Source organism: Muscardinus avellanarius, assembly GCF_963383645.1.
Source record: "Muscardinus avellanarius genome assembly, chromosome: 4".
In the NCBI taxonomy this organism is placed as follows: domain Eukaryota; kingdom Metazoa; phylum Chordata; class Mammalia; order Rodentia; family Gliridae; genus Muscardinus; species Muscardinus avellanarius.
In genome coordinates, this window is record NC_137789.1 from 53,777,015 (window position 1) to 53,800,004 (window position 22,990).

General features: G+C 35.9%; 1 protein-coding gene across 1 annotated transcript in view; it reads right to left on the minus strand.

Moving 5' to 3' along the window:
* Window positions 1-588: 588 nt before the first annotated feature.
* RALYL (RALY RNA binding protein like) overlaps window positions 589-22,990 on the minus strand; it is a gene marked incomplete at its 3' end in the record, with an annotated part of 339,207 nt that continues 316,805 nt past the window's right edge. The window contains exons 6-7 of the mRNA XM_080694753.1: window positions 16,507-16,620; window positions 589-809 (exon numbers count right to left, since the gene is read on the minus strand). Coding sequence (XP_080550879.1) covers window positions 589-809; window positions 16,507-16,620 — 335 coding nt within the window. The remainder of the gene's footprint in view (window positions 810-16,506; window positions 16,621-22,990) is intronic.

The window sequence follows — 22,990 nt, forward strand, 5'->3', positions numbered from 1 at the left end:
AAGGGCCTCTGGAAATGAGCAGTATAATAATTACTATATTGGGAGAATAAGACATGTAAAGAATCAAGTCTTAGCTAAATTCCCAAATCATAACAACTGAATACCCAGCAGCACAGACACTGAAAATGGTAAGTGGACCACACATCAAGGGGTCATCCCAGTGAGAAAATAGTACAGAGGACAGTTGGCCATGTAACTAGTTTAGATAATTATCTCATTAGTGAGTACAAGTAGTAGGTTAAAAAAGGAGCCATTCCAGTAAATAGTTCTTTGTCACCATCATATTATATCATTGTAAGTTAATTTATAATTATACAAATGTTAAGATTACTTTTATAATGAAGCTTCTGGGAACAAAAGCTCTTTCATTTGGGATATATATATATATATATATATATATATATATATTCATAATTTATTTTTATTGTCCTGTCATTTATACTCTTATATTTCAAGTTAACTAAAAGTTTTGAGCACTTATTATGTGCAAAGCACTATACTGAAGTTGTCTGAAATATATGTTTACAAGAAAAGAATAAGCCCCCAGTGATTAAATCTGTAATTTAGAATGCATCTGTTGCTAACAGTCTAGTGCTGCTTCCTGGTGGATGTTGACACCAGACATTTGGTTCCTACCAGCTCGTGACCCCCATCTTCATCGAAGTCCTCCTCTATCCCGTCAGTCATTTCTTCACCATCGGCATCTTGCCCTCCTTCAGCGGGCTCCTCTGTAGAGTGATCTGCGTTCTCTGACACACATTCCTCTTGGATCAGCTCTATGCGCTCTTCCAATTGCTTCTTCTGAGCTTCTACAGGGGAAAAAGCAAATAACTACTACCTGGGGTTGCTCGTGCGTCGTTTGGATAAACCATGAGAAAACAACCCATCAAAGGAAAACTGAGTAGGTTAAAGGCATGTAGAAAATAGTGTGGTGTGATGTTTTCAGTTGAGTTTATGTACTCAGGTAAATTATGTACCTATATCTGTGAGGAATTACATGTTAGCATAGTCACTTTTCTTGTTTGTTTGTTTTTGGTGGTACTGGGGTTCCTGGAAGCCCTTCTACCTCCAGGCTACACTCCCAGACCTATTTTATACTTCATTTTTATTTGGAAACAGGGTCTCTTAAGCCAGCACTACTGGCTTCGAACCTGCGTGATCCTTCTGTCTCCGCCACCAAAGCACAGGGATTACAAGCGTGCTCCACCACGCCCGGCAGTATAGTCACTTTTTAATGAAACTAACAAAAATTAGGGAATTCATATGGTGTAGTACATAAGTAAATATTCACACAAAAATACTGACAGATCTCACTACTGTATTTAATACATAGACGTTTCTAATAGGAAAGTCTCTTTGAAGAGGAAAGATATAAAAAATGAAGGGCAAAGCTAGGCTCGATGGAACATGCCTGTAATCCTGGTACTTGGGAGGCTAAGACAGGAAGATTGTAGGTTCAAGTCCAGCCTCAGCCAATTTAGCAAGGTCTTTGGTAACTTAGTGAGACCCTGTTTCAAAAAAAAAAAAAAAAAAAAGGCCTGGGGATATAACTCAGAGGCAAAATACCCCTGAGTTCAATCCCTAGTACCACCCCAAAAACAAACAAAACTGAAGGGCAAAAATGGTATGTAACCTAGAATTTGCTCATTCAAGGAAAGAGAATAGAGAAACCTCACTGACAAGTTTAAACCCAAGTGGAAAAAAAAAAGTACCTAAATAATTATGTTGTCTTTCAGATGATATTTATGTGAACAATCCTTTGAAATAACAGTCTGACTCCTGTTAGCACCTGTCTGTGTTTAACTGCAGTGATTAAGACCATAAATCCTGGTGTCTGACAACCTAGGTCAACGGCAAGTTTCATCATTTAGTGGGTTTGTGATGCTGTGCAAATGTGAAATGCTGAGCACTCCCTCCTACAACAGGTTTGGTTTTCTGTTTTATGCTACTAGGGTAACTATTTCCCAAGCTTTCAGAGTTTGGAATAGTAAATGGAAGTGTTAGTATAGAGACTTGCAAATAATAAGTGCTCAAGAAGTAAAGCCACACTCTACGTTTATGCGTTTATGTGATTCCCTCTAAGTGTTACAATCTGTGCATTTTACGTACAGAAACCCACTCAAATGGAGATTATGCTGATGGCATAGTAATTATTTCCCCTGGTGGTTGATTTTCTTCTCCTGCGAAAGTATCAAGAAACGCTGACTATTGAGTAAATGAGATCAGCTCAAGTTTTCTTCTTCTCCTGTGTTTTTGTTATTATATTAAAAGCTGGTTGTTTTCACTAATTTTTATTATTTTTATTTTATTAGAATGTCATCCCAAGCTGGATGTAGTGGTGCACACTTGTAATCCCAGCATTTGGGAGGCTGAGACAGGAGGATCATGGTTTGCGGCTAGCTTCAGCTACTTAGTGAGGTTCTTTGCAACTCAGTGAGATCCTGTTTCAAAATAAAGAATAAAAAGTAGGGCCAGGGGTGTAGCTCAGATGTAGAACGTCCCTGGGTTCCATCCTCAGTACCAACCCCCCCCCCAAAAAAAAAAAAAGAATGTCATCATTCCCACCATTTGATTTGAGTTTTAAAAAGATAATACATTTGGAACTTATTTATTGATATATTGTGGCAATAAAAATAGTTTTTAGAGAATCTGGGATATTCATTCCTCATTTTTTCATAATGTGAGTTAAAATGAAAATAAGCATTGATTTACACATTTTGGGAGATAACTAAGAATTGAATCCAGGGGAATTCTATCTCTGAGCTACACCCCAGCCATTTTTATTTTTTGTTTTGAAATACAGTCTCACTAAGTTGTTGAGGATGGCCTCAAACCAGATGGAAGCGTGATCCTGCTGTCTCTGCCTCCCAAGTGCGGGGATTACAAGTGTGTGCCACCATGCCTGGCCATAGGACTGGATTTTAAAGATGCATAATCCACATTTGGTTTTATGTATCACTTTGTTTTTATTATCTTTGGAATTTAAGGTGACTTTTTTGATCTGTATGTAATGTATGTAGCTGAATGTAATCCCTCCTTCTTTGAACAACCAAAACCCTGATCAAATACTGTCTTTCATTTGCTTCTACTGTTGTTTTACCATTTTCTTATCAATATTTAAACTCTCTGGAAATTTGACCTATTCCCTTACAAGGTCGTTGCCATACTCAAAGGAGATAATATAATCTCCATCTTTCTTAAATTGAAAAAAGCAGTACTGTCAGTTATCAAAAAACATTTGATGTGCTCTGTGCTCTTCACCAAATACTTTATACCTAGAGCATATATGGGAAATGAGATCCATACTTCTGCTAATTACTAGTCCTATTAACTGTAGTTTTTTTTTCTCTAAAAAGTGAACATAAAACTAAGTGCTCTCTCTCTCTCTCTCTCTCTCTCTCTCTCTCTCTCTCTCTCTCTCTCTCTCTCTCTCTCTCTGTATTGAGGATTGAACCCAGGGGCATTCTACCTCCAAGCTACACCTCCAACTCTATTTTTTATTCTTTATTTTGAAACATGTTCTCACTGAGTTGCAAAGGGCCTCACTAAATAGCTGAGGCTATCTGAGAACCGAGATCCTCCTGTCTTAGCCTCCTAAATGCTGGGATTACAAGCGTGCTCCACCAGACCCAGCTCTAAGATCTCTTTCAGAGAGGTGCTGGGCTCTGGAACAAGGATACTATATATTAATTTGAGCCAGGTGTGGTGGCACACACTGTAATTCCAGTATGTAGGAGGCTGAGGCAAGAGGATAGCAGGTTTGCAGCCAGCCTTAGCTACTTAGTGAGTGAGGCCCTCTCCAACTTAGTGAGACACTGTTTCAAAATAAATAATAATAAATAGTCTGGGGGTATATCTCGGAGGTACAATGCCTCTGGGTTCAATCTCCTGTATAGCAAAACAAAACAAAACAAAAATGATGTGAATTTGTTTTAAAACTGCAAAGATCATGCAAAGATATTATCATAAAAGTCTAAAAATAGTTCTTGTTTCATCTCTTTTGATTACTCAGTTGCTATAAACATATTGTCCCTGCTCAAATCATTTAACACTACTGATCTTTTAAGAATATATTAAAGGATAACTTTGAATTTTGGCTTTGATATGGCCTCTTTATTTCCATGTTTATATAGACGTAGTTTATTATGTTGCTTTCTGGCTTTTGTATAAACATACAGCATGTATGTAATTCTTTTGGTATTGTATTTTAAGGGCAGTTGTGTATTGATATAGTTCAATACAAGAAGCCCTGTAACTTTTTCTCATTCATTCATTCATTCATTCACTCATTAACTTGAAAGCTAAATGCTTGGAAGACATTATCTGAGTGGAGACAAAAAGCTTTAATTATAATGGGAATTGATTTGTTGGTGGTTGACAGAAATGCCATCAGCCTATACTTTAGAGTAATATGCAGTCAGCATTGACTTCTGTCATCACCTCACTGGGAAATGTAATCATTAAATAAGAATAGGTTCCATGAATAAAATCACACATGAAAACATATCTTGGTTATTAAACTGTTGGCTTGTTAACAAGAAATTTTGGTTCATTAATTATCTTGCTGAAATAGAAACAAAGCGACTTTTTCCACTTTTATGAATGATTATTAAATTTTACTTCTCTCAGAATAAGTAATATTGTTTAGTTTATTCTAAACTTTGTAACAAACTTTTTATCTGCATTAATTTCCTGCTTGTCATTTTTATTTTTCGTTAGTATGTGTGACTGTACATGTGTGCATGTGTTTGTGTGTGTGTGTGTGTGTGTGTGTGTGTGTGTTTGTATGTGTGTGCATGTGCATATATGTCTGCCAGTAGAGCTTCTTAGGGGCAGAAGTACTTTTTTTTATCTTTGTTTCCCTGGTGACTAACTCAGAGCTTTATATACAAATTAGATATTTCCTGAATATATTCATAAATTGTCTGGAATTAAATAATGAAAATAAATATCTTGAGTGTCAAGTTCTTTCCATAAAGTCAACATGACAGTTGAATTTGGCATAATAGTGTCAAAATTATTAATTCAGAAGGAAGCTGAAAGAAACCTCCTTACCATATTTTACATAAAAGCCCCTCCCCATAAAGTCAAAGTGAACGAGAAGTGGAGTGTGGGGTTTTCATAGGGGAAAATTGTTCATGTTATATTGACAGGTGTTCCAGAGAAAAATAAAATGTAAAATCTTTAAGTACTTTTGGGAGAAAGTATGCTTTGAATGTTGGTATCTTTTGCAGTCTCTGTTGGCATCTTTAAGATGAAGTGATGGATGACCATGGCATTTCTTTTGAGCAGAGAAATGAGTAGTCTTTATTTATTTATTTATTTATTTATTTATTTATTATTTATTAAAAAAAAAAGTAAGGCTGGGCATGGTGGCTCAGGCTTGTAATCCCAGCATTCAGGAGGTGGAGACTGGAGGATCGCAGTTCATGGACAGCCTGAGCTATTTAGCAAGGCCATTTGCAACTTGGTGAGACCCTGTTTCAAAAATAAAAAGACTAAAAAAATAGGGCTGGGGGTATAGTTTGGAGGTACAGGGCCCGTGCCTCAGCTACTTAGCGAGGCCCTTCGCAACTCAGTGAGACCCTGTTTCAAAAACAAAAAGACTAAAAAATAGGGCTGGGAGTGTAGCTCGGAGGTACAAGGCTCCTGGGTTCGACCCTCAGTACTGAAAAAAAAAAAAAAAGTAGACTAGAATCCCAAAAGACAGCAGCTTATGCCTAACACATAACTCTAATGCTATTTAAATTACAAATTACAAAAGAAAAAGAGGATTATAATGGCTACAATTTAGTGAATGCTTATCATGTGCTCACTATGAATGTTCATAGACTTTAGTCCTAGAAACACACTGCAGCTTATTTTATTTATCCTTAAACTCACAGAGAAACTGAGGCATATGTCAGTTAAGTAAAGTGCTAGGGTCACTAAGTAATAAGTGCAAAAGTTGGAATTCCACTTTAAGAATTTCTGACTCTGTGGGCTGGGCTGTTTTCTAATATATTTCTAGAAGAATTAAAAAGGCCTTATTTGACACACCAGGAAAATGCTTTGGATTTCTCAAAACCCAGATATTTTTTAAGTTCAAGAATGAAGAAGTCTTTTTAGTGAGGGGCACATGTTTTAGCTAAACAATGACTATGAAATAAAAAAAGAGAGCAAGCGACAGCTATTTCTGTTTGAGGAAAAATATGGAAGGCTTTAAAAAGTCATGAAAGGAAAAGAAGTTGATGTTAAATTTTAATCCTCATATTCAAATATTTTTCTGCACAGCTCATTTCTACTTCAAAAGCTGTATGAGATTCAGAAAACAAGTTAGAATTGTTGAGATTTATGCTCAAAGCATTTTTATTAAGTCGAGTTTGCCGCATAGCTATTATCATTAATATAACTCTGAAAATTGGTTGAGTTGGCAATTAAGTTTTTTGACATGCTGGCTTAATTGCTAGATAATTGCTAGCTGAATTGTACTTAGCAGATGGTTGGAAATAATGTTGATATAAAAACAGTTCCATTATTTATTACAGCCAAGTTAGTATCTTGAAATTGTTGTTTTTGCATGCCAGTATGAACTGTATTTTTAAAATACTTTGTTAAAACACCTGTGTGTAATACAAATTCAGCTCAATGATTTCATGATTTCAACAAATGCCATTTCGAAATATGCATGTTATCATGGATGATGCTACTAAGCCCACAAATGAATTTCAGGAAAATTATGTAGGAGGAATGCTTTTGGATTAGAATATGCTGCATAAGTACATCCCAGGAGGAAATAACCTTAAAGTTGTTCACATGAAGTATTCTGGGTTGTTCGGGTGACCACAAATTCAATATAAATCGCTAAAAAAAATTAACTGAGGCATTCTGTTTTTTGTTTAAATTTCACAATTTTGAGAGAGAGAGAGAGAGAGAGAGAGAGAGAGAGAGAGAGAGAGAGAGAGAAGAGAGAGAGAAGGAGAGAGAAAGGGAGAGAGAGAGAGAGGGAGGGAGAGAGAGGGAGAGAGAGAGAGAGAGAGAGAGAGAGAGAGAGAGAGAGAGAGAGAGAGAGAGAGAGAGATTGAGATTACTTTCTCCATTGCATACATTTTATAAGGATGTTCCCAAATTTCTTGCAGCCAGGAAGTTGAACTGAGTCTCTAGTGAGATGTGAAATGTTATGATTCATTGGTGTCTGGAGCCTTTGATGTTTTAGTAATGTAAATCTACTTGCCATAAGGAAGATGAATTGGAGAGGAAACAACTGAGAAGTGGAGGGACCAGCTAAGAAGGTGATGCTTAGGGGAATGAAATGTCCCAACTGTTTTGTGGTGATGGTCGCGCCACTCAATAAAATTATGAAGTCAAACGAGTAAATTTTATTCTATGTGAAATATACTTCAATAAAGCTATTAAAAATAATGCGAGCGCAACAGAGCATGGGAGAGATGATAAGTGTTTGGGTATTAGCAGTAGCCTTGGGAAAATAGAACGGGTGGAGTAAAAAGATATCAAAAGTCCGATTTGGAATAGAAGATAACGCCGACGTGGCCAGTCTGACTGGCAGAGTTTGTAGTAGTGAGGTGACATAGACAGGAAACAAAATACATTTAAATGGGAAACTCGGGAGACAGAGTTCAATTTAAAAGAATTTAACTGAGTTATTACAAGGTTGCTTTCATGGTCTCCTCTGCTTGTCTAAATGTTGGGTTTCTTGCTGACCATAGGCTTCAGATCTCTCTTTTCTTAGAATATTTATTTTAGAAAACGTGCAATTGTAAGTTCTTTTTCTGACCACTTGAGATATATAACTTTTATAACCTGTGAATGTTTTTCTTAAAGCCTAGGATCCATTTTTTTTTTTTACATGAACCATCAAGAAATATAGGGTCTCTCATTCATGCTCTGTGGAGAGTAGGAGCCTAACTTTGTAAAGAGCCGACTGGCAAACATAGTTTGCTTAAAGACACTGACAACCTTCCTGCACTGTCCACCAATACTTTTCCACCTCTTTTCTAACATCTAGAACTCTTCCTGCTTTTTTTTTGTTGTTGTTCTCAGAGTTGAGTTTCATCTCCACTTGTTATCACCTTAGTCTTGAATAGACTTCCTTGCTGACATTTTTATTTTGAAAGAGGGTCTTGTTAAGTTGCTGAGGTTGCTCTTGAGGAACTGTTAGAAAAGTTTTGATCCTCTTACTAAAGACAACTCTATCTTTTTTCTCCCTTAAACTTAGCTTCTTTAAAAACATAATTTTTGTAGCCAAATACGTTTACAAGATTTGTTATAAAAAGCTGTCTCCTGTTGCTGCCTGCTGACCATTTCTAGCTCCATAAGGCATTCTATTTACTTGTTGATTTTTTAAATATATGCCTTCATATCTCAAAAATAATGAATATATTTCTATTTTCCCTCCAATTTTATGCATTATGTATTCACCTTATTCTTAGGAAGCTGTGGATTCAATTCTTGGTCACACAATCCCAATTCACTCCCCATCTCCCTAGAAAGTAATACTGTAAATTGAGTTAGATCAATTTCCAGTTTTTCCACAATTTTAAATATAAAAATACTTTGCACAGCTAAGCTGTCAGTATATAATTAGTAACTTTTCTTGCCTGAACAATAATTTTTTTTGGTGGTATTGGGGATGGAACCCAGGGGTTTTCTACCTCTGAGCTAAACTCCCAGACCTATTTTATATTTTATTTGGAAACAGGGTCTCTTAAGCCAGCTGAGGCTGGCTTCGAACCTGTGTGATCCTACTGTCTCAGCCTCCCAAGCGCGGGGATTACAAGTGTGCGCTACCATGCCCGGCTCAATAATTATTTTTTAAATTAAAAATTGCCTTCGGATTTACTTTTTGTACATTTATTGGTGCATCAGAGTTTCACATCATAATATAGTTTACTGTGATAGTGACATACACAGCACTTGGCGAGCTTCCACCCCCTCCTGGCTCTCTACTATTTCATGTACTTATGCAAATTTACAATTACATAATTTATCCCTTCCTCTCACAGGTGTGTAAATCTCATCTCAATCAGTTCACTCTCCCACCCGCAGTTACTCTGTTTCCTTGGTTTAGAAAAGTCTTCCAGAGCCTTTGGGCAGGCTCCCACTGGATTCCTTTCTTTCCAGGTCTCCTGCACAGCTCATTTCCTGGAATCTCCTTAATTCCATCCAAGGACACCCTTCTCCCACTGTGTTTGAATTCTCTGCTTTAGGAAAGCCATGCTTTGCTTTTTCTTGGTTTCCCTACTTGTGGTGGTGAAGTGCATTTCCCAATACTTTTCATGGAAAGGGTACAGTAAAATAAATATCTGGAGGCTGTTAGGCTAAGACTGCTACTGAGTCTTGGGACATCACCTAGGAATAATAGAATTTAACCAACCAGAAATGGCCAATTGTTTCTCAAGGGATTTTTCACTTCATCTAATGAAATACTGAATTTGTCTTATTTCTGAAGGCCCTTAGATTCCCCTCTGGTCTCCTTTGTGGATCCCACAACAATTTTTCTCCGTGCTTCCTATTCATGAATCACTGAATACTCAAATAAACTCATTAAAATGTTAATTATCTAAGTTTTTCTTTCCACAAGTGATTTGGAAGGAAATCTTTTGAGATGTTGCATATCTGAAGATATCTTTAATTTATCCTTACATTTAATAGTTTGGGTATTTAGTTATAGAATCTTCAGTTATAAGTAATCTTTACCTAGAGTTTTTAGGGCATGTTTTAATTGTCTTCTAGCCTTCGGTGTAGTTGTTAATATATTAAGGCATTCTAATTACTATTTCTTTATATAAAAACTGTTGTCTTTTTCTACCTTTCTTTTACCGAATGCTTATAGGAGCTTCACTTTGTCCTCATGTTCTGCAGCCTCACAATGACATGCTTTGATGTGCACGTATTTTCATGCATTTTTCAGCCATTTGCTGGATCTTGTCAATCGGTCAACTATGTCTTTTAGTCTTGATAATCCCCCACCATCCTTGAAAAACAAGTTTTTGGATGGTCCACTTTCTTTTTGGCACCCTGTATTCTGATATTCATCCTGTAATTTTCATATCCTCCTTCTATTCTCTACTTTCTTTTATAGTTTTTGGAAGAGTTCTACACTTTTGCATTTCAAGTTCTTCGAGTTATCTGTGCTACCATTTGTTAACTCAAAAAAGTCTTTCATCTCTTCTCTGAATCTTCTATAGTTTTGTGTTCTGATTTATCAGTGGTTTTTCACATTTTTCTTTTTGTAATATTTTTCTTCTGTACTACCTATATTTCCTTAGATTTCTTTTCTTCCTTCCTTCTTCCTTCCTTTTTTCCCTTCTTTTTTATATTAAATGTTTTCTTCTATCTGCTGTTTTTACTACTATTGCTTTATATTATAATTTGAAGTCCGGGATTGTGATGCCTCCTGCATGGTTCTTATTGCTGAGAATTGCTTTGGCTATTCTGGGTCTTTTCTTTCTCCATATAAAATTCATGACTGATTTTTCTAGGTCTATGAAGAATGTCATTGGTATTTTAATAGGAATTGCATTGAATCTACAGGTCACTTTTGGCAGAATGGCCATTTTGATGATATTTATTTTCCCTATCCATGAGTATGGGAGATCTTTCCATCTTCCAAGGTTTTCATCAATTTTTTTTCTTTAATGTTTTATAGTTTTCTTTGTAGAGGTCTTTTATATCTTTGGTTAGGTTTATTCCTAGATATTTTATTGGTTTAGAGGTTATAGTGAATGGAATTGTTTTCTTTATTTCTTTCATTGTGGATTCATTGTTGGCATAAAGAAAAGCAAATGATTTCTTTAGGTTGATTTTTTTTTTTGAGGGTCTGGGGATAGAACCCAGGGGCATTTGACCTCCGAGCTATACCCCCTGCCCTATTTTTATTTTTTATTCTTTATTTTGAAACCGGTCTCACTGAGTTGCAGAGGGCCTCACTAAGTAGCTGAGGTTGTCTGCGAACTGTGATCCTCCAGGACTCAGCCTCCCGAATGCTGGGATTACAAGCGTGCACCACCTTGTAGCCTGGCTTTAGGTTGACTTTATATCCTGTAACTTTGCTGGGCAGGCAGCTTTGTAGGCACAGAAGGATACTGTTTCTGTAAGTGATCAGGTTGAGCACTTCTTTGGGAACCCCTTGTCAACATCTTTTAATCTTTCCCCCTGGGCTTCCATAACAACCACTGTTTTAGCTTTTCCGGAGGAAACTTCTTCAGCTTTCTGGCAAAGTGAGGCAGGGACAGTTGAGAGTGGGAATATGGGACTCTGTTTTCTAAACAGACCCAACTGTTTATAGTTTACAAAATATAAATAATTGAATATGGTATATTCAATTCTGAGCCTCTTGAAGAGTTCTAACATTAAACTTGGGCTTAGCTTTCTAGTATGCATTGTCAGTATGCTTATCTATAATTTGTCCACCTTCTTAAATTTGGTACCCATTATACCTGGGGGGTTCCATTTTTTAAAAGTACCATCATTATTGTGATGTAGCTTAGGAGGAAACAGCTCAGTTCATGTGTTCAATGCATGATCTGTAACTGGGAGCATCACCAATTCACTCCACACTCTCAGTGATGGCAGCCAGGAGTTCATAGCAGAAACAGCCACATTAAAGACTGTAGCTGCCACATCATAGCTGGAGCAACATTTTCTATTTTGACTATCACACTCTGTGCTTGACAAACTATAAAAATGACCAGAGATGAGAGATGACAATGGTTCAAGCCACAAAACCAACTTATGAGAGGAGCAGCCCAAGGACTTTTTGAAATTCCTCTAGACAAAGGAAGGCTTCAAAGATCCTTTGACCAAAACATGAATGAAGCTGAGAGGTGAATATCCATCAGCTTAATTATATTGACTCACTAGTCGAAGGCTTTGGAGTGGTGAGAATATTTTAAGTCTCTTTAGATATTTGTTTGGTTATTATATTAATAAGAAATAAGATATTAAGCATTGTTTTAGAAGACATAAGAGGAATGAACCAAGTGAAAGCAAGGAACATTTCAGTTCAGCATCAAGAGAATCTATTAAAAGTGTATCAGATACAAATGTAAAAAGAATCAAGTATATAATAAACATGTTAACTGGCTGGATAGAAATGTTAACTGAAAAGTGTGTGCCATGTGTGTAGTGAAGAGCTGTATTGAAAAACTCCAATTTTCACAAAAAGTCATATTTTTTTTTGTTAATTTGTAATATTGTAATTTTGGGGCAATAATTTAATTTTCTAAAAGATCATGTCTTATACAAACATGGGTAAGATGAATTTACCTTATGTGACTTTGGCGTGTGACGTCTCTAGTTCTTAGGTTTAACACACCAATGTTATCATTGGAATTTTCCAGTAGACTGCTGCTCAGGCACCAGTCATGCCACCGAGGATAAAGTTGGATGAAATGATGTCTCATTGCCCTTTCAATTAGGGAACCTAAGCTAGAAATCTTGTTTTTTTAAAATAATGTAATTAGCTATCGAGTAAATATATTCATTGTATGATACCCACTCTACTTTTCTTCTTGTGCCTTTCATTCTTTTGGGTTATTTAACATCATAATGTAAACCATATTAATTATGCTATCTATATCTGGCACTTTATAGGTGGCTCCTTAAAAAAATCACTTAGGAATGAGACACAACTAGAAGCTAAACTGATATTAAGTGTTATTTGTTGTTTTCTATAATCTAAGTCAGTACATCTCCAAAGAACTTTTGTTACGTTTTATTCAATGGAAAAATATATATGCAATGTAGATCAGACTAATTATAATTTTAAATTCCTGTAGTTTCCATTGGAGGCCATCATCCCTTCTTGTAGTTTACATTTGAAGATCATGACACTTGTTTCATGCCTGGTACATAGTATATGTTGTGGTACAGAGTTGTGGAAGAGAAGATATGACTTTGCCCTCAGAAGGCTTACGATCTCAAATGAGAAGATAGGGCACCTCACAAACATCTATTAGAAGCAATTTAAGGTACTGAGAATCCAACATCATGCAATTATATTTTATTGTGGTTACCTCTGAGAGTTTTAAAATTCCAAAGAAAAACTATGATGGTATAAAACTTGAATTCAGTACTTGTTCCATGTACTGTGGCTTTTATTCCTAGCTCTCCATCTCCTTCCTGGCCTACCGCTATCTGGAAACTTTTATTATCAAGTTACTCATAGTAAATTGGGAATGAGAATTGTATAAAAGAGCAATAATGAAGAGTAAATGCTAGCTACCAAATAATTAGCTTTCAACTAATTAAGCATTAAAACGAGTGCCCCTTTAAATTTAATAAGGAGGCTTTGAGTTTTTTAATGAATTTTAATGCATTTCACTTCATTTCCCATAAAAGAATGTTAACCCTTTCCATACAGCCCTGATTTCCTTCCATAAGTACAGAAAATATGGAAGATGATAATCTTATCTGCATAAATATAGACTCTATTCAGGAGACACTGATTAAGAGGATGAAGTTATAAATTAAATACATTTCATCTTCTTCCCAGCATGTTAAAGTAAGAAAGGCACACTCACACACAGAAGGACAAAGCCTCTCATTTTAAAAGTAACTGTCTTGTGACTGGGAAAGCTTAAACATGTGCTGAAGTACAATGACAGTTTTCACAAAGTGAAAATCAAGGTTTGAATTTTAGTGTTACGTTTATAGATGATCTTCCAAGAAGATCTGTGGAAGGCATTATTCATTGCAAGAAACTGGAAGGTATAATACGCTAGAATAAGGATCACATTTTTCTCTTTGAGGTGATTTATATTTAAATGAGTTCTCTATAATCCTTTAAACTGAAGTGCAAATTGGTTATCAAAGTCTTTTGATGTAAGGGTTGTTTTACATAATAATGAATTTCACAGAAGCTCCTCAAAGGGAAATATTGATTTAGGCAACATCACAGGATATTTCAGTTACAGGAACACTTTCGTGCCACAGACAGCATGTAAAAACTTTCCAAAATCTAAATTTCTTTACTAAGAAGTGTAGGCAGCGTGCTTTTCAAAATAAAATATATTTGTCATAGAAAATTTTAATAAAAATGTTCCATCAAATCTACTATTTCTCATCTGTATTAACACATTACATGAGAATTTACCACATGATGCATATCTGATGTATGTGTGTGTCTGCTGCTGCGATTGAACCCTGGAGCAATTTTATCTCCCAGCTACATCCCCTGACCTATTTTATTTATTTATTTTTTGTAGCTAGCATCGTTTTATTTTTATTTATTTATTTTAAAGTTTTTTTTTTGGTGGTACTGGGGATGGAACTCTTCTACCTCCAAGTTACACTCCCAGACCTCTTTTATATTTTATTTGGAAACAGGGGCTCTTAAGCCAGCGAGGCTGGCTTCGAACCTGCACGATCCTCCTGTCTCCACCTCCCAAGTGCGACGATTACAAGTGTGTGCCACCACGCTCAGCTATTTTTAAATTTTTTATTGGTGCATTATAGTCATACATCTTAACGGGAAACAAGATGGTGGAGACATACACGCACATATCACCCAATTGTTTCTATTTTGAAACAGGGTCTTACTAAGTTTCTGAGGGCCTTCCTAAATCACTGGCTGGCTTTGATCCTGCTATCCTCCTGTCTCAGCTTTCCAAGTAATGGGGTTACAGCCACCACACCTAGGTGTGTGTGTGTGTGTGTGTGTGTGTGTGTGTGTATGTGTGTGCGCGCACGCACGTGTGCGTGTTTTCAATGGGTCATTAAAGGTACAGGTAGAATTTCAATTATCTGAAATTTTTGGAACCAGGAATATTTCTGATTTCAGTTATTTATTTAGGTTTTAGAATATATGAATTGACTTTCACTTGTTGAATAGCTCTTCTCTGAAATTCTGAACTCTGAAATGCTCCCAGTTCCAAAAGTGTTTGAGCATCATGTCAGTGCTCAATAGTTTCAGATTTCAGAACATTTTGAATTTTGAAATTCAGAAATCACAATTTGAGGTGCACAGCTATGGCAAAAACGGAAATTTGCCTATATACATGGGTGTTACTATTAACCCCTAGTAGTTCCAGATATTAGGCCTATAATTCCAGGCTGGTTATTGTATTAAATAATTTACATAGGCTACTTAATTAATTTTGAATAATGTAAGGGAACATTACTATTAGTCATTTCACAAACAAGAAAATTCAATTTAATTGGTGGGTGAGAATTTGAACCAGAGCTTATTTTTCTCATCCCTTATGCTATATTGCTACTTCACATCTATTTTCTTTTCATTCTTTAGCTCTACATGGCTTACCACTAGAAGGGAAGTTCTAGTCCTCACCCCAGTAGTAAGGGTCAACAAACAGGCAAGCTCTTGTTCTTTGTAGTCAACGACCCTAGGTCCCAGCCCATTTTCTTCAGTTAGATATTAACTGGTTATTATACTTCAGTGAAATCTTGGGGCCAGGCTGTGGGGAAAACCTGAGACTGAGGCTATAAATTAGAAAAGGTACTGGATTTGGACACACATCTGGATTTGGGACACAGGTCTATCACTAACCAGATATACGACTACAGAAAAATGACGTTCTCTCCCTGAGCCTTTGTTTTTCTTCTGTGAAATGAAGAAATTCTGTGAGGTGAAATTTTATTAATGGCTTTCAAAAAGTTATTGTTCATCTATTTAGTTTTTAAGAAGTGAAGGTCTTTCATCAAAGTAAATATGTATTGGGCTTGTGAAATTCCAATACATAAAAATGAGAAACAGGTAGAAACACACTGAGTGGAGCAAGGCTGGGTTTGGAGGAGGCAGGAGTTTACCTACTGTGTGTCTGTTCCCCGCAGCTCACCTCTAAAAAGCCTTCTGAAATGTCCAACTCTTTGTAGAACATAATTTTCATACTACAGACTAACTGCTAAGTTCATTCCACTTCTCACATTTGTCTTTTGAAAAACATCTGTAGCCACGTGAAAAGAGCATTAGGATTGCATTAGAATGTAGCTAGGGTCAGGTATGGTAATTCAAAGGAAAGAGGCCATTAAGTTACAAAAGACATAATCAAATAGCTTAGTCTTTGGGTGGCCAGGGGCATGTTGTAAGTGTGCATGTTGCTGAAATTGGGCACTGAAGTCTCACAGGGTGGGAGCAATGACAGGATTTGGGCTCTCTAATAATGATTTTTGAAATGTTACAGTTTGCTGCAGTTAATTTAATGAAATATGAATATTATTTTAGCTCAATAGCATTGTTGATTTTATGGTCTTAAAAGGCTACTTGATATTGAGATATAAGCTTTTAATTATAATTCAACTATTATTGATTATGTCATCAAAACTCCTTTTTTTGTATAAATCTTAGAAAAACTGGCCTATGTTCTCTAAAAGAAATGAAATTGCATTCCACCATTGCAATTCTTGGCTTAAAGGCTTTATTTGTGTATCTGTGTTAAACTTTTAGTAAACTCAGCCAGGGTCTCCCTGGACCTACCGTTTCCGTGATTGACAGTTTCATTGGTTTAATTTTTAACCTGTCTGTGGCCGCAGTTTCTCTTCACTTACCTGCCTCTGCCTTCTGCTGCTTCTCAATCTTCTCCAGGCGCCCTAGCAAGGAGTCGATTTTAGTTTTGATCTGGGTTAGTTCTTTCTTGATTGTCTGTAATTCATCTGACTTCACTGGAAGAAAACAACAGAACATCAAATGCGGTGTAGCTCATTTGGAACCTAAGATACCCCATGCTTTCTCAGATCACATACGATGTTTCATTAGCTCCTCAATACCTCTAGTGCTCCTGGGATCATGAGTGGCTTTGCCAGTTATAAACTGAATTTTCAGTGGAATGAGCAATTGATACCAAAGTATTTTATAAAATAACTAAATGATGCCAAATTCAGTTTTGGAAAAATAGGATAAATTTGCAATGTAGATGCATTGATGGATTCAGATTCAGGAATGAGTAATTATGATTTATTTAAATGATTAAATCATGACAGGCATGTTACTACTACTACTACTTTGAGGCACTATGCTATGATATATGTTTCTGCAATTGGCAATAATTTTAGTCCGGGTCTTTGAAGGATTGGTTGGAACCAGAAAAAATGAATCTTTTAATAAAAATGCCTTAGATGCTAGAAAACTCTTTTTTTCACTCTAACTTGCTTCTTCCCTATTCTTTCTTTTTTTGTGGTACTGGGGATGGAACCCACAGGCATTCTACATCTAAGGTATATGCCCCAGTCTTATTATTTATTCTTTATTTTGAAAGAGGCTCTCTCTAATTTGCAGAGGGCCTCACTAAGTAGCTAAGGCTGGCTTTAAACTTGTAAGGCCGGGCGTGGTGGCTCACGCTTGTAATCCCCGCGCTTGGGAGGCAGAGACAGGAGGATCACGCAGGTTCGAAGCCAGCTGTGCGCGCTGGCTTAGGAGACCCTGTTTCCAAATAAAAATGTAAAAATAGGTCTGGGAGTGTAGCCCGGAGGTAGAAGGGCTTCCAGGAACCCCAGTACCACCAAAAAAAAAAAAAACCAAAAAACAAACAAACAAAAACCCCGTAATACTCCTGTCTCTGCCTCCCAAGTACTAAGATTACAAGCATGTATCACCATGAATGGCTTTTCCCTATACCTTAAAAAAAAAAAAAAGACAATTAGCATGTCTGTCTTTAAGCCCTAAAGCTAATGGAAAGATAAATCCTCAGAAGTGTCCATGCATATTTTATAGAGAGCAGTGGTTCCTATTCTAGATTTTCAGTGTTTAGTTTGGTTTCAAAGACAACAGAGAATGAAGACTAATATAAGCTTGACAACCTTTTGTTTTTCAAGTGGAATTGTGTTAAAAACCAATATAACAGATATTCCACTGCCAACTATAATGATCATTTTATAAAGAAAAGAAAAATCTCATGACTAAAGAGTAATTATTTCTATTAAAATATAATTAATATTAAATTATAATTATCTTATGAAAAATTCACATTTTCTTACTTTACTTTCTTGACAATTTTGTCGAGGGCCTACCACAATCTGAGATGAGAGATATTTTTATTCTTAATTTTGAAACAGGTTATCCACAGATGAATAGATTACAAAATTTGGGATATATGCATAATAGGATATACACACAATAGGATTCATAATAGGACTCAGCAATAAAAAAGAATACAATTGTGGCGTTTGTAAGAAAGTAGATGGACCTAGAGAACATTATGTTAAGTGATATTAGCCAGTCACAGAAAGTGAAGGGTGTTATGTCTTCTTTCATATGTGGAAGCTAGAGAACAATCGGGATACAAAAAGAACTTTAGGTCATGGAGGGAAAATCCCAGTGAAGTGAGGGAGGTGGTCCAGGGGAGAGAGGGAGAGAGAATTAATGATAGAAGCACTTTCATTGACATTATATACATATGTGAAAATGCCATTGCCAACCTCAGTATCCTGTCTGGGGAAGGGGAGAGTGGGGAGGCAGCCACAGGAAAGTCTACCAAATGCTGTGTGCATACATGCCACTCTCACTATGACGTGGAACTATAGTGCACCAGTAAAGGTATTAAAACTAAAGTCACCACTATAAAACAGCTACACCTGCCTCAAAGCTTTCATCTGGTAGGGTTCTAGGTATTTATACTTCATCGGAGATCTGTGCGTCCAGATCTGGGACACATAGCTTGATTCCAGCCTATTTCTATTCTGTCTTTTTTCTTTCAAGTTTAAAATGATTTCAGCTTAGATATGCCACAGAAATTTCTGAAGAACTTACTCTATAGCTTAATTACTCAGTCTTCAGGAGGCTTTGAAAACGATAATAAAAAACAAAATGCAATTTCTGTTCACTTGAAATAAAGACTTGTCAATTAAGATATATGAAATAATCTGTTGTTATGTGTCATATAATTAAGTCTCAAAGGAAGAATATTTTTTCCAATATGAATTGAGAAAATGCTTTTCATTACAAAGTCAGATTTTTTTTTTAGAAAAGCCGATTTTAAATTTATGATGCAAAGTAGTTTACAAAATAAAATCTACAAGAAACAGGAGCTCGCTGGGGTATTCCTGTTATGATGTACCAAAAATTGAGTACAGTTTAACATAGAGAATCACTCTTTATGTCAATTATTTCAAAGACATCAAAGTACCATTGTTGAATTGCAGCTAAATTCGAAAAACATCATCTGTCACAATCTCAAATTGATTCTGCTTTGAGGAATGATACTCATTTCCTTTGATAGAAGTGTATCATGCAGTTTTACTTAAAGCTATCAGATTTAATACAAAATATTTTATTGTATAAGACATTTCAATTCAGGACTCGTAGCTATGAACTAACAGATTTTTTTTTTTAGGGAGTGGAGCTACTCTCAGCTCAGGAATATAGTTGACTAATTTTAATTTATTTATATAATTAGAAAACATAAGCCAATAAATCACTACAGAAAATTATGTTAGAAAAGAGTAGGAAATCTGGATTAAATTGTAGAAACTCTAAGTGTTCAGGGAGCTAAGGTTTACATTTAGACTCCTATCTAGCACTGTGAAATACATTTTTTCTTTGTACTGGGGATTGAAGCCAGTGGCATTCTGCCTTTAAGCTATGCCCCCAGACATCTTTATTTTTTATTTTGAAAGAGAGTCTCATTAAGTTGCTGAGGCTGCCCTTAAACATGAAATTGCCCTGTTTCAACTTCTCAAGAACTGGGATTACAAATTTACACCACCCCAGCTGGCTAATCAGTTTGTTTTTAGGCAAGAAGGACACCAGAGAAACTAGGAGTCAGGTTGCATGACACAGATGATCTTAAATATTTTTCCTAAAGTATCACTCTAATATTTTTGTTTAAAAATAAATAATGTTAAATCATTTGAGATATGTTCTCTCTCAAGAGGTTCTTTTTTGGTGATAAATGTTATTACATTCTGATACAGTCAAAATAATGATTGTGCTTTTTTTCAACATGAGACATAATCTAAAAAGGAAATTAGTCACGTGGGTTGATACCATCTGCCTATACAAAAACATGTATGCATCTCAGCTTTATGTGGTGAAATATATCAATTTATTTTAATCACCTTTGGGTCAATCCATTCAGAGACAAAGAATCTTCAGCTAACTCTCTAAATCAGTGGCTCTTCAGGGAGGGTGACTGAGCCCTGCAGGGAACATTTTGCAAGATCTTGAGACATTTCATGACTTGGAAGGCATGATGCTACTGATAACTAGTGGGCATTTGGTCTATTTAACATGCACAAGACAACCCCAACATCAGGCTGAGAATGCTTTCACCCAAAATGCCAACAATTCCAAGCCTTAAAAACTCAGGATACATTAGAGTGTGTCCCTCAAATGTCATGTGTTGGAATCTTAATTCCTAAAGTCATATTTAGTGGTATTTGGAGGTACAGCCCACTGGAGGTAATTAGGATTAGATGTGCTCACAAGGCCAGGGCTGAAAAGATGCAATTAGTGGCTTAATATAAAAAGGAAGAAAGACTGAAGATGGCAAGGCAAGTGTTCTCTGTCTCCCTAAGTGATACCATCCTACATGCTGTGACCCTGCAGAGGTTCCTCATGATGGGGAGATACTGGAGCCATAGTCTTGAGTATTCCAGCATCTGGAATCATAACTGAATAAACCTTTATTTTTATTAATTACCCAATCTATGGTATTCAGTTATAGCAATTGAAAATGAGCTAAGAGCTAGGTGAATTGGCATACACCTGTAATCCCAGTACTTGGGAGGTTGAGACAGAAGGAAGGCAGGCTCAAGGACAGCCTCAGAAACCTAGTGAGACTCTCAGCTATTTAGTGAGACCCTCTTCCAAAGTGAAAAATAAAAAGGAATAGGGGTATAGCTTAGTGGTAGAGTGCCCCTGGGTTCAACTGCCTAGACCACAAAAGAAAAAAAAAAAAAGAAAATGGACCAAGACACTTGTCTAGATAATTAAATACCAACATTATGTTTCATATAAACTATTCAGGAAAATTTACAAATGTTTTAAGTCATGTAAACTTTAATAATAATTAACATTTGTTTAAAATTTGTTTTGCTAAAATGAATCTGAGAAATTGGTTATTTTCCAGATGTAATATCCTAGAAAAAGGAATTACATATATGTCCATACATATGTATTCATCATATGTGTACTCGCTCTTTGTATTTTTAGAATGAGAAAATAAAATGAAGAATAAGAACATTTTATTCAATAACTACTTATTGATGGCTTAATATCATAAAATAGTGTTCATTCAGCCTTTCACTAGGATATGCACATACAGTTTCATTTAATCCTTATGATAAACATGGAAATCACATGTTATTAAATTTGCTTTATGGATTAGAACTGAATAATAAAGAAGATATGTAACGTGCTTAACAAAGCAGCAATGGAATCAAATTTAGGGTGAGGTGCCTAACACCAAAGTCATGGTTTATGTTTGTTTGATTATTATTATTTTTGTGTGTGTGTTACTGTAATTGAATCCAGAGACCTTCCATAAACTAAGCTACATCCCAGCCCTATTTTATTTTTTATTTTGAAACAGGGTCTTGCTAAGCTGTGGAGGATGGCCTTGAACCCGTGATTCTCCTGTTTCAGCCTCCTAAGTACTGGGATTACAGGCATGAGCTACCACTACCACAGCTGGCTTTGTTTGACTTTTTACCCCTCATCCCTGTGTTAGGAGCTTCTTATAGTGAATTGCTTTCTGGCTCCATGGATTTTACAATTAGTGGAGAAAACTATGTAGACAGCTTATTATATTACACAGGAATATAAAGTTTATAAAATAATGGGGGAGATAAGTGAATAGCTCCTATTATTTTATTTTGAAATTATCTCCTATTTTATGGTCTTCTCATAAAATTGTAAGAATATTTAATGAAAAATCAAGTCCCTTTTGTCTATGTGATATTGGTTTCTTAGGGGTCACATCTGTTTCATCTATGGAAAAATTATTACCTGTAATGTGGTAGGTGTTGATTAATTAATCTGTGTCAAATAGAAAAGATAAATTATTTTTTATGGGATTTGATAACTGATTGTGAAATAGTCATAAAAGAATGGACCCTTGAGCCATGATCAGAGGATATTTTGGATTTCAGTAGGCAGAAAAAAAGTTTAATTAAAGGAAGCAGCAGATCTTATCACAGAACTTAAAAATACATGTCAAACCCTAATTTATTTTAAACCCTGGAGTGTAGGCCAGTCACTGACTGACTTAACCTATTCTGTAACTAATTTTCTCTGAGCTGCCGGATTTCTGAATATATGTTTAAGGCCTAACCCCCAGGACCTATAAATCGAACATTATTTGGGAATAGATCTTTGCAGGTATAATCAAGACAAAGTCATTAGGGTGTCCTCATTTTCTTAACATACATAGCACTAATCTTGCTTCAGATCATCATCATCATCCTTGTGGTTATCACTACTATTACTTTGATGGCTTATTATCTAGTAAGACTTTTATGACACCAGATGCTAAGAGCTCTACATATGTAGGCTCATTTAATGCTCACAGCAACTCTATGGAGAAAGTGGTAAGAGCATCACTCATTTTATAGGCGAGGAGATGAAGACACAGTGGGAAAATACCTCTGGCCCTAAACCTACAGCTAACAAGTGAATCCCTACTGTATTCCAGGTAGAGCAATTTCATATTCCATGATCTTAACTGCCATGTTCTTCTATAATAAAAATAGAGTAATAATAATTAGCCTTATTGAACACTGATTATGTGTCTATACACTTCAAATGTATAAATAATAATTCTTCCAAAATAAATTTTTAAACAGTGACTAGATACACCATATATTGTGTCTACTTTCCAGATAGAATTAGAGAAAGGCATATAGGAATAACAGATTTCTCCAAGGTCATGGTGATACCACACTGTGCATCACTGACTTCACACTAGACAAGCTGACAGCAAAGCTGCTATTCACCCTAGATGCTGTCTCCTGGAAAGAGGATCCTCTGATTCTTTTTCCAAATCTACTTTGTTTTCTAAAGTCAACAGTACTTTCGTAAGGCATGCATAGCACTAAT